The following is a 12,732-nucleotide window of genomic DNA, read 5'->3' as shown; positions in this document are numbered from 1 at the left end:
GTAAGAACCAGAACCATTTAAGAACCAGAACTGTTTAAGAACCAGAACCATTAAAGAACCAGAACCATTAAAGAACCAGAACCGTGTAAGAACCAGAACCATTTCAGAACCAGAACCGTTTAAGAACCAGAACCATTAAAGAACCAGAACCATTAAAGAACCAGAACCGTGTAAGAACCAGAACCATTTCAGAACCTGAACCGTTTAAGAACCAGAGCCATTAAAGAACCAGAACCATTAAAGAACCAGAACCGTGTAAGAACCAGAACCGTTTAAGAACCAGAACCGTGTAAGAACCAGAACCGTGTAAGAAGCAGAACCATTAAAGAACCAGAACCATTAAAGAAGCAGAACCATTAAAGAACCAGAACCATTAAAGAACCAGAACCGTTTAAGAACCAGAACCATGTAGGAACAGAACCGTGTAAGAACCAGAACCATTAAAGAACCAGAACCGTTTATAAACCAGAACCATTTAAGAAGCAGAACCATTTAAGAACCAGAACCATGTAAGAACCAGAACCATTAAAGAACCAGAACCGTGTAAGAACCAGAACCGTGAAAGAAGCAGAACCATTTAAGAACCAGAACCATTAAAGAACCAGAACCGTGTAAGAACCAGAACCGTGTAAGAACCAGAACCGTTTAAGAACCTGAACCGTTTAAGAACCAGAACCGTGTAAGAACCAGAACCATTAAAGAACCAGAACCATTAAAGAACCAGAACCGTGTAAGAACCAGAACCGTGTAAGAACCAGAACCGTTTAAGAACCAGAACCGTGTAAGAACCAGAACCATTAAAGAACCAGAACCGTGTAAGAACCAGAACCGTGTAAGAAGCAGAACCATTAAAGAACCAGAACCATTAAAGAACCAGAACCGTGTAAGAACCAGAACCGTGTAAGAACCAGAACCGTGTAAGAAGCAGAACCATTAAAGAACCAGAACCGTGTAAGAACCAGAACCGTGTAAGAACCCTTATTTTTAGATAAAACACGTTGAAACGCTGCGTCTTCTTCCAGCACCAGAAGTAAAAACAATCTGCTGGTTTCCTCTGTTCTGTTTTGTTTCTCTACAAAACGAACAATTCTGAATGTTCTCACTGTGAATCAGATTTTTACATTTAGGTGAAAGATGAAACTGTAAATATTGGAGCTAACTGGAACCTGAATGGATGTTTGTAGAATTTAATTTCACTGAAACCCTTTAGCAACAGAATCATTAAAATCTGGTTCGTTCAGGGACCATGTCTGATGTTCAGGCAGGTTCTCAACGTTCTTTAGATGCTTTTTGAGTATTTTTTCCAAATCAAATGGTACTTTGAGCATTTTGAATGAATTTATCTTTGGACGCTGAAAAACAAGCTCATGATCAGAGGTTTTGGTCGTTTGTTGAGTTCCTGTTGACTCTACGTTCAATTTCAGGTGATTCATTTCTGAGAAAACGTAACCAAACACAAAATCAGTGACTGAGAAGGAATAGAGAACTTCAAACCCTAAATTAACGTCTGACTTTGAGAACTTCATGTTTCAAATGTAAATGTATGAATTTGCAGCGTTTCTGGGTTCTTTTCATCAGAACATATTTAATATTTTAGGTTCCAGAACAACATTCTGGGTTGGGATTTGTGATATTGTGGACATTTCTGACTGTTTTCTGATGTTTTTAGATGAAATGATTTGTTGACTAATCTAGAAAATAACCTGCAGGTTGATGAATAATGGAAATAAGTGGTGATTAATTGTTTGTTTTTACCTGAGAGGAAACCAAAAAAATCTCATAAAGTACAAGGACAAGTATAAGAATCCTTATTTTTTACTTTTTAAAGTAGTTTCTCGCATACATTTCCAGTAAAACTCCAGCTTGTAAAGCCGGTTCTTCGTGTTCGGAGACAGCTCCACCTTTAATCAGCTGCTGGAATAGAATTACAGTCTTTGAACCCGATAGTCAGCAGGAAAAGCTGCACTTTTCACCCGATGTTCTCCTTTGAAGCTCTGACAGCAACACGGCAGCAGCTTCGTTCTGCTCAGCTATCACTCATGATTCACGCTCTTTTTCTTCTCTTTAGCCTGGAGGCAAATCAGGTCTTAAAGCAGCTCTGGCGGGTCGAGTCACGACGAGATGATTCTGGCTCCAGAAATAAATCAATACTGAGCGAACAGTTAGAGTGTAATAAAGCCGAGAACAGCTGGAAGTGCTGCTTGTTCATTAAGTGTGGGATGGTCTCTGATGGACGGTTTGAAGGCGTTCTGCTCTGACAGGTCATCTGACTGTCCTCTGCCCCTCCAGGTGCTACCTGTTGGATGGGATCTCTAAAGGCGCCTGGCTCAACCGCTCCAGCATCATATTTGCAGGGAAGGACAAGTGGTCTGTGGACCCCCGGGTGTCCATCGTGTCCAGCGTGGGGGACAAACACGAGTACAGCCTCCAGATACAGAGAGTGGATGTTAGCGACGACGGCCAGTACACCTGCTCCATCCAGAGCGAGCGCAACCCTCGGCCCAAGCTGCTCAACCTCATCGTCAAAGGTGAGTCTGACTTCCTGTGTAGCTTCAGATGTTGTCCTCACCACTGCAGCTTTCTGTTGTCTGCTGAGAGGTTTATAACATCTGTTGTCCTGTTTGCTGCTAACAAGAGAACAAACTGCAGAGTTTCACTTCCGGCCACTTCAAACCCTCAGGTTGTGCCTGCAGGCGATGCGACAAACGAGAAGAAAAGGTTCAGACTGGGCAGCTTTAATTAGGCCACAAAACTCACAGAGGCAGGAAGCAAAAAAACACATGAAATCAGCTTCATTTACATTTTGTGCACAGTTTCTGGTGTGTTTTCTGGTTTTATGTCTACTTGAATATTGTTTCATGCTTTAACGCTAAAAAAAATCATTATTTTTGTCATACAGTACACTGGAAAAATGAAAAAAATAAACTTTTTAAACATTTGCAACAATTTTTTGAACAAAATGCAATTTTCTTAATCTTTTTTTGTGTTTGTTTTGTTTAAACAGAGATAAATAACAAGTAAAATCACTCAACAAAAGTCCACTACTGATTTTTATCCATCGGTTTTCCAGCATTTTATGGCAACTTCACGTTTTTTAAACATTTTTAGAAGAACTTTTTGAACAATGTGCTGTTTCCTTAATCTTTTTTTGTTTGTTTCCAACCATTTCTGAAAAGAGAACATTCATTTAAACAGAATTATTTTTTATATTTTATAGATTTTACCTGTTTTGGTAAGTTACAGATAAGCACCAATGAAATTACCTAAAAAAGTAATAATTTATAAAATAAACATTTAAAAAGAGCCACAGCTGTAAAAGAAAAAGAAGTCCACATTTATTTTTGTTTCTCAGGTGATTTTTATTGGCCTTTGATTGTAACTTTACTCTCTTGAATATAATATTTTTTTCTACTTAATTTTGATTTATTTACGACGTTTTTCTGTTTCTCTTCAAGCTTCTGTTGTTTACCAGTATTTTAAAGGTGGTAAATATTTTTTATATCTGTTTTTCATTAAATTACTATAAATTGATAAAACATATAGTTCTTCTAAATGTAAGGCCCCTACAGCAGGTTAACTGTTCTAAAACAGATTTCTAACAGTCAGTGGAGTTTGTTTTCACACATCCGGTGATACATTTTAAGTTTCAGTACATCTTATTTCTTGTTTCATGTGTTGGATTAATGTCAGACTTCTTTGTGTCTCACAGAAGCTTGTAGTTTTTAACCATGATGACAAAATTCAGACTAAATTCTAAATGTTGTCCATTTTGTAAAGAAAAACTCACATTTCCTGTGTGTTCAATATGAGTTGTAAACATCAAATCTGCAGCTTTCTGTTGTCTGCTGAGAGGTTTATCACATCTGTTGTCCTGTTTGCTGCTAACAAGAGAACAAACTGCAGAGTTTCACTTCCGGCCACTTCAAACCCTCAGGTTGTGCCTGCAGGCGATGCGACAAACGAGAAGAAAAGGTTCAGACTGGGCAGCTTTAATTAGGCCACAAAACTCACAGAGGCAGGAAGCAAAAAACACATGAAATCAGCTTCATTTACATTTTGTGCACAGTTTCTGGTGTGTTTTCTGGTTTTATGTCTACTTGAATATTGTTTCATACTTTAACGCTCATAAAAAAATCATTATTTTTGTCATACAGTACAGTTATATCATTACAGATTCAGGTTTTCCTGCTTTAATGCTCAGAAACACATTAAACATGTTAAACACATTAAAAACACGTCAAACACGTTAAAAACACGTCACTACACCGATCTGTCAGCAGCACAATAATATTCAAAATCAGCTTTTTTACATTTTATGCACCATTCCAGGTGTGTTTTTAGTTTTAGGGTCACTTTAATAATACTTCGTCCTTTGATGCTCAAAAACGCATTTTTTTCATACAGTTCACTGGAAAAAATGAAAAACAAAACAAAGCATTTTGAGCAGATTTTTTAACCAAAAAATGGCAACATTACCTGAAATTTAAAAAAAAAAAACATTCATTGAAACATAAGTACTTTTATTTATTTGATAGATTTTGCCTGTTTTGGTAAATTACAGATAATCACCAATAAAATTACCTAAAAAGGTAATAATTTATATAAACATTTAAAAGAAAGGTCAAACTGTAAAAGAAAAAAAATCACATTTTATTTCTGTTTTACGGACCTTTAGTTGTAACTTTACACTCTTGAATATATAGTTTTTTTCTACTAATTTTAACAGATTTATGATGGTTTTCTTTTACTCTATAATAAGCTTCTACTGTTTGTGATCATAAATTTGTTGTGATTTGTGTTAATTACGTGTTTTTTGTAAATAATCTGGTCTTAATTCTGATTAAACGGCGTCCAGCTGGTTGTTCCGGTTTCGTCCTCCTGGGTTTTAATCGTCCTCCTGTTGGTAGAAGGTTCCTCCTGATCTGAGCAGATGTTCTCTGGTTCTTCATCAGCGTCTGCAGCTGATTGGTTTCACAGCTGGATGAACCAGATGTGTTCAGAAATGGTCATGTGACGGTTTCAGACAGTTAACGGTTTAGTTTTGGACATTTAAGAGTCTGTCTGCAGCAGAAACTGACCTGCAGCATCCTCATGTCCTCGTCTTCCTCCTGACATTTGAATAAAAGCTGATTCTGGAGGGGCTGCTCAGTGGAGTAGTGGTTAGCACTGTCGCCTTGCAGCAAGAAGATCCCCGGTTCAAATCCCGGCCTGGGCCTGGGATCTTTCTGCATGGAGTTTGCATGTTCTCCCTGTGCATGCGTGGGTTTTCTCCGGGTACTCCGGCTTCCTCCCACAGTCCAAAAACATGCTGAGGTTAATTGGTTACTCTAAACTGTCCGTAGGTGTGAATGTGAGTGTGATTGTGTGTCTGTATATGTAGCCCTGTGACAGACTGGTGACCTGTCCAGGGTGTCCCCTGCCTTCACCCGAGTCAGCTGGGATAGACTCCAGCCCCCCCCCATGACCCTAGTGAGGATAAAGCGGTGGATAGAGGATGGATGGATGATGGATGGATGATTCTGGAGGCCTCTTTCTTTCTTTGTTGTTTCTCTTTCTTTCTTTCTCTTTCTTTCTTTCTTCCTTTCTTTCTTTGTTCTTTCTTTCTTTCTTTCTCTGATCTCCGTCCTTTAAAAGCTCCTGACCAGAGTCTGGATTCACTTACAAACTTCTGCTGAATTCAACCTGTTTTCTCCACAACAATAGAAGGATTCTGAGCTGTTAGTCAGAAACGTGCCGTGTTTTTACATTCTCTACATGTTTATTCTGCTGTGAGCTTTGTTTTCTGCTGTTCTGTAGTTGTTCTTGGTGCATTTATTCTTACAGCTGTAACAGAACAGCCCGGTCTCACGGGGATTCGTGAAACTGTCACGTCAGTTTTTGTTTCGGTTTCGTGCGCACCAACACGATGTCGTCATGTTTTTCGTGCCGCTCACCACGAGCGAAACCCGCTGTGGTAATGACATCTGAAAGTGGTTTATACCAGCGGATTCATGACGATCTAAGCCGTCCATCGGCGTTTGCGGCCGCCGCCGCGGCCGCCATTGCGGCTGCCAATGGACAGCTTAGAAAATATAGAGAAAACATGGAATTATTTAACCACTGTGATGAAATTCAAACTCATTAGTTGGTGCTGTGTGGAATTTATAAAGAAAAAAAGCGCTGGTTTAACCACTTAACCATTTTTACGTTTTTTGACATTTTTACAGACTGTAACTGAATATTTTTTTGGAGTATTTTTAATTTGCTTTCCATCAATATAACCTTTAAATCCCAAGTTTTAATAATATGTACTGATTTATGTCTTATCTATGACAGTAAATAGTTTAAAAGTGCAATAAACATAAAAAAAGAACAACAAAAATTACCAAGATTTAGACACAAAACAGCCTAAATTAGACACAAAACACAGTCTTGATGTTGTTCAAGTTAAGCACAGAAGAAGCTCTAAAGGTGGATGATTTAAGGTGGAATGAGCTGTATTCAGTCAGAAGTCTTGTTTAAAGCTCCAGAACCAAAAATAAAATGTGTTTTTTTACAGGACGAATGTGTTCCAGTCCTCCAGAACGTTTTCTTACATTTCTACAGACTCAGAGGAATGTTTGGGAGTGTTTTAGTTTGCTTTCCATCAGTGTAACCCTGACATCCCATCACAAACATAAACAAATGAAAATCATTGTTTTTTTCACATATATTCCAAAATAAACCCATCAGTGCAATGAAGAAGCTCTGAAGGAATGTTTCTATGGAGTTATACAGGGTTTATCTGCAGAGAGAATGATGCTACCAGCAGCCACACGTTAGCATGCTATCGTAGCTACGCTGTGCTCTACAGGGTTCATTCATAGTTTTCTACATCTGTACAAACAAACTCATACGTACATACTGATGGAATATCGTGGAGTTTTGTTTTTATGCATATTTATCCTCTACAGTTGAACAGTTTAGTTTTATTCCAACCCTGTGATTTATTATCTCCATGTTTTTGGAATCAGCTGGAAGTCGAGGCTGAACTGAAGCGTATTAAATATATGAAATATATTATACATGGACGGAGCAGCTTCTGAATGCTGCGTTTCCACTATTAATCATCTGTTTTCTACATGGAGCTTCCCATGTGACCTACTTTGGTGCAGGTGTAGCCGGGAAAACATGAACTCTATATCTGGGTCAGTCCATGAAGTAATCAATCAGAACGTCCCACCTCCTGGTCCTCTCAGATACCAGCTAGTTCTGTCAAAACATCCCTGATTTAGACAGTGTTTGTTCCACAGAATGGATCCTAGAACATGATTCTGGTATCAAATGATCTGAAAAGGATCATTTCATTGCCTACATTTTGTTCTGCTGATATGAGCCTTAAAGTTTCCTCAGAATTACCTTTTTATAGTTTTCCTCAGATCATCATACCGCCACCTCCGTGCTTCACTGTCAGGACTATGCTTTCACTGTGATTTGATTTGATTTGATTTATTTTCACACATAAAGTTAAACACACAATTTGCATTTCTTACATTAAAAGTGTGAAGGAGGGTTGCCAAAAAACCCTCAAGGGGTTTGAGAGAAGACAACCTCCAAAAAAATAAAAAATAAAAAAAAGAAAAACCTTCACAGGTAGACAATTATATAAATATGTTAAAATATATCAAATAACATGCCAACAGTTCATAAAGTTATACACAGGGTAAATATTACCTCTTTAAACATACTGACCAAAGACAAACCAGGTGTTAGTAGGATGTCCCATATGGAAAATTACTCTTTTTCAAAAGCAGTTCTTTAAAAGCTGCTTTAAATTTGGTTTGTGAAAGGACTCTGACCCAGGTTGGTAATTGATTCCATATTTTGGATCCTCTGTATGGAATACTAAATACAGACAGATTTATACGAGCAAAAGGAGCTCTGATAAGTGTGCTGCTACGAGTTGGAAAATAATGAAATTCGTTATTAAAATGATAAATAGAATTTAGATGTTGGGGTAGTAGTTTGTTTACAGAACTATAAACAAACTGACCAATTTGGAAATTATTGACTTGGTAGACAGTCAGAACACCTGCTTTAGAAAACAGGGGCTGAGATGGATGTCTGCGATCTACATGAAATATTATTCTCAAAGCTCGTTTCTGGAGACGATAAATAGGCTGAAGTTTAGTTTCATGGGTACTAGCCCAACATATATTACAGTAATTTATATGTGGATATACCATTGCATAATATAGCATTGTTGCCACTCTTGAATTAATGAGGGAGCGGATTTTTCTCAGTATTCCGACAGCTTTGGCGATTTTTGAAGTAAGAAAACTCAGATGTGGTTTCCAGCTGAGGGATTCATCAACTATAACTCCAAGAAAACGAGCAGAGGAAACATTCTGGATGGGTATATTATCAATTTGGATTTTAGAAGAAGATTTAAAAGTATTGGGCTGTATTCCAAAAAATATAAAGTTAGTTTTTTTAATATTGAGTGACAATTTATTTGACATAAACCAAGAAGATAACTTGTCAAGTTCTTCATTCATTACTTGTACGAGAGCCTTAGGATCCTTATGGGAATAAAATACACAGGTGTCATCTGCAAATAACATTTTAGAGAGTTTATCAGAAACTTTGGGGAGGTCATTAATATATAACAAAAATAACAAAGGACCCAAGATTGAACCTTGAGGTAATCCACACTGAAGAGGAAGAAGAGGAGATTCTACCCCTTTGTAAGAAACCGTTTGGTATCTGTCTGTTAGATAACTAGAAAACCACTGTAATGATCTATGCTTTATGCCAAGAAATGAAAGCTTGTCCAAAAGAATCACATGATTGACCGTGTCGAACGCTTTAGACAAATCCAGAAAGGAGCACTGTGGTGCTCCTGGTCAGAGGAGACACAAGATAAACACACAAAAAAACACAAATAGACACAAAACCAGCCCTAAAGTTTACCCGGGAGTCACTTTTTAAACTTTTCAGAAACCAGAAACACATCCAGCAGGGGTGGACAGAGCTTAAAATCAGCCCTGACATCATCAGCCGACTGAATCAAGCACTAGTTTTTAAATGCAACGACAAAAAGTGACAGACAGGTCGGATTTCAGAACAACAATTCAAAAATATCTTTAGAGACCTATCCCAACTTGTTGGGAAAAAGAAAAAACTGTAATCCAGTAGAGCAGGAATATTCAACTAAAATTCAAAGAGGTCCGGTCAGAGAAAGTGTATTAACCCTTTAAGCTTCAGTCAATTCCAGCCGTTTTCAGTACAAAAAAAATCGCTAATATTCTATTTTTAAATAAAAAAAATTACAAATTAGTAGGTGTACCGCCGGCGGTACACTGAAGCTTAAGGGGTTAAAGCAAAGGTCCAGAACATCATAATGTCTAAGTGAATTAGTGTGATATATGTTGATGTAACCTGGTAGTTTTATTAGAGTCTGCCTGTAATCATTAACAGACCATCAAATCAAATAAATTCAGAACGGTTATAACAGCATTTTGTCACGGATTTAACGGGTTGGACCCGAGCAGAGAGCCACACTACCAAGGCTGGGTGAAATGAGAATGGGTTGTATTGTCAGGGATGTGAGTTGTGGCGGAGGGTGAGAAAGAGTCGGGTTGCAGGGGAAGCGGCTGGTGGAGTGGGGTTTGGGTTACGGAGCCGGGGAAAGGAAGGACGTCGGACTCTCCCGAACCGGGGGGCCGAGGTGTTCCATGGGCCAGGCGGTGACTGACGTCCAGGCGGGGGGTTTCCGGGAGGGCGTCAAGAGGCGACGAGCAGCCGGTTTGCTGCTGTGGGTTCCGGGTTGGATTGAGGGGAGCTGGTCGGGGTTCCAGGGAGGGGGTCCGGGCAGAATGGGGAGTCCAGGAGGGGAAATACCGGTGCCAAATGGTTTCAGGAGGGCGGACAAACGATCAGGGTCGAGGGGATCCCGGACAGCTGGATAGGTATGTCTTGTTCAACAATCTGGCAGGGATTGGAAGGATGAGCCGGTTCTTTATTGCTGAGGTGGTAATCAATGAGATGTCCCTCAGCTGTCCGGGAGCCGTAGAGGTGGTTGATTGCCTGAGTGGAGTCAGCTGGGAAGCCGAACTCCACTCAGGCGTCAAGCTGTAGGGGAAGACAGGGGTAGAGGAGAGGATGGGAGACTGAGGAGACAGAGACAGAAACCGAGGGACAGAGAGAGAGAAGGGAGCATGAGTGGAAGAGGAGCAGGAGAGGAAGAGGAAACAGATGGGAAAAGGGGTATTTGGGATGTCAGGTGGGAAGGACGGGGGTGAGGAGGGAGCCCTGACACATTTATTAATAAATAACTTCTGATAAAACTGTACATCTGAAAATAAAGTGGAAAATAATGACTGAACAACCTGAACCAACTTATACATCTTCAACAATACCTACATCTCTAAAAATATAAACAACTGAACACTTTTACTTTTTTCTTCTCTTCTATCGCTCCTCTTATATCCCTGCTGCTTAATGGGAGAACTGAGCTGCCAGTATTCTGAATCTGGTCTGAACAGTGTCAGGGTCGTTCCAAACACATCTGGAGCTCATTGGTGAGTCTGGAACCAGATTTAGTTTGATTATGTTAATAGCTGAGAAGCTGGCTGTCAGCTGAATGTTGATCCAAACATGGTCAACATGTGCAGGGAGACTTTCCTCTCAGTGTCCATTTATTTGAATTTCTATTTAATCTGTCCCTCGCCTGTTTTCTGAACTCAGCTGTGATGTTTAGCGGCTGGAATGCAGAGACTTCATTGGCTGAGTAGTGTCACATTAGATGGCTGAACTCGTACCTGATTGGTCTGTGTGTTTCCTGAGCTGATAACCAACGTCGTAAACCTGCTGATGGACACCAGTGGTGAGGGAAGCCATCAGATTGAAGAAGGAGGACTTTAGGGCCTGGCTGACTCAGGGGTCTCCTGAAGCAGCTGATACTGGTCGGCCTAAAGAGCTGCTGCAGCTGTGGAAGTCAAAACTGTGGGTTAGGGTTCAGAGAGGCTATGGAGAAGGACTTTTGGTTGGCCTCAAGGAGGTTTTGACAAACTGTTGGATGCTTCAGGAAGGGGAGGCAGGGCTTTACTCAGGCTGTGCTCAGTCTGGTGGAGAACTGGTGAACCATACTGGAGACATTGTCAGATGGTGGAAGGAGAACTTTGAGAAACTCCTGAACCCGGTAAACATGTCCTCTTAGGGGGTGGCAGACCCTGAAAACTCGGGGGGTGGGTGGAAGCTCCTCAGTGGTTCCAGGTGTGGATGAGATCCTCCCTGAGATGCTGAAGGTTCTGGACATTGTTGGACTGTCTTGGCTGACACGCCTCTACAATGTGGCGTGGACATCAGGTACAGTACTGTGGAGTGACAGACTGGGTGGTGGTTTCCATTTCCAAAAAGGGGGACCAGAGAGTGAGTTCCAACTACCGAGGTATCGCACTTCTCAGCCTCCCGAGGAAAGTTTCCTCTACAGTGCTGAAGGGAGGCTCTGTGCGATTGTTGAACCTTAGATTCAGGAGGAACAATGTGGATTCCTTCCTGGTTCTGGAATAGTGGATCAGATCTTTAGTCTTGTGGGGCTGCTGAGGGGGTCATGGGAGTCCAACCTGCCAGTCTGCATGTGTTTTGTAGATCTGGAGAAGGCCTATGACCGTGTCCCCTGAGGACCGGAGGAAACTACTACTACTACTACTACCTCTGTGGGGGTACTGAGGGAGTATGGGATGGATGGATGGATGGATGGATGGATGGATGGATGGATGGTGGATGGATGGTGGATGGATGATGGGTGGATGATGGATGGATGGATGATGGATGATGGATGGGTGGATGGATGGATGATGGGTGGATGATGGATGGATGGATGGATGGATGATGGATGGATGATGGATGGATGGATGGATGATGGATGATGGATGGATGGTGGATGGATGATGGGTGGATGATGGATGGATGGATGGATGGATGATGGATGGATGATGACTGGATGGATGGATGATGGATGGATAATGGATTTAATTCCTGTGAGTTTGTTGAATCACTTCAGCGTTATTAACCACACCTGACGTACGTCAGCGGGGTTACTGCATTCACTTCGGTATCTGGCTGGGTAAGTATGTCTGTGTGTATGTCCGGTCAGATATCTCTGCAAGTGCTGAACTCAGGATAATCAAACTTGGCACTGAAGATCAGTCTCAGGTCCCCTGCTCAGTTGTGGACTTAGAGGTCAGCAGATCAAGTAGGAAGGGAGATATGTAGGATGATCAAAATTGATACGGAGTATCATGCATGGGCGTGGTTCTGCCCTCTACTGGGGGCTCGTCTAGTTCTCTGCTGCCATCTTTTCTGGATTTGCTAGTTTTTGGTTATATTCAGCTCATTCTTTAGCGTTTCCTGACCTTTTCATTGCTCATTTCTGTCTAGTTTCTGCTATATTTACTGGACAGTGTGACGTTCTGACCCATATTTGCTGTAAACAGGAGTCAGACTAGTGGAGATCAGGTCTGTGTTGTTGTGTTTAGTTTAGCTTCAGAACAGAATGTTAGAATCTGCATGGAGCAGTGAAATGTGAAATGTGTGAACAGAAGCAGCTCCAGCTGGCGTCTCTGCTCCGACATATGGAGGGATTTATTTTCAGCGTGTGATGTACCTGCAGTTTGTTCCGTTTGTTGTTAACTGTAAATGAAAGTATTTGTTTATCCAGTTAAAACCTAAAAACTAGCAAAGAGCAGGAGAACGTCCCTCAGGATGGAG

At 40.7% G+C, this 12,732-nt stretch overlaps 1 protein-coding gene across 5 annotated transcripts in view; it reads left to right on the top strand.

Moving 5' to 3' along the window:
* The window catches only part of LOC110965491 (neuronal growth regulator 1-like), a 667,889-nt gene that overhangs the window by 428,548 nt on the left and 226,609 nt on the right, over positions 1 to 12,732 (top strand). For all 5 annotated transcript variants that reach the window (XM_051947044.1, XM_051947042.1, XM_051947041.1 and 2 more), the window contains exon 2: positions 2,290 to 2,528. In XM_051947044.1, the coding sequence (XP_051803004.1) occupies positions 2,290 to 2,528 (239 nt within the window). The remainder of the gene's footprint in view (positions 1 to 2,289; positions 2,529 to 12,732) is intronic.

This window comes from Acanthochromis polyacanthus, chromosome 4, assembly GCF_021347895.1.
Source record: "Acanthochromis polyacanthus isolate Apoly-LR-REF ecotype Palm Island chromosome 4, KAUST_Apoly_ChrSc, whole genome shotgun sequence".
NCBI classification, from domain to species: Eukaryota; Metazoa; Chordata; class Actinopteri; family Pomacentridae; genus Acanthochromis; species Acanthochromis polyacanthus.
The sequence above is the reverse complement of the archived record's forward strand: the minus strand, read 5'-3'. Positions and strand labels throughout refer to the sequence as shown.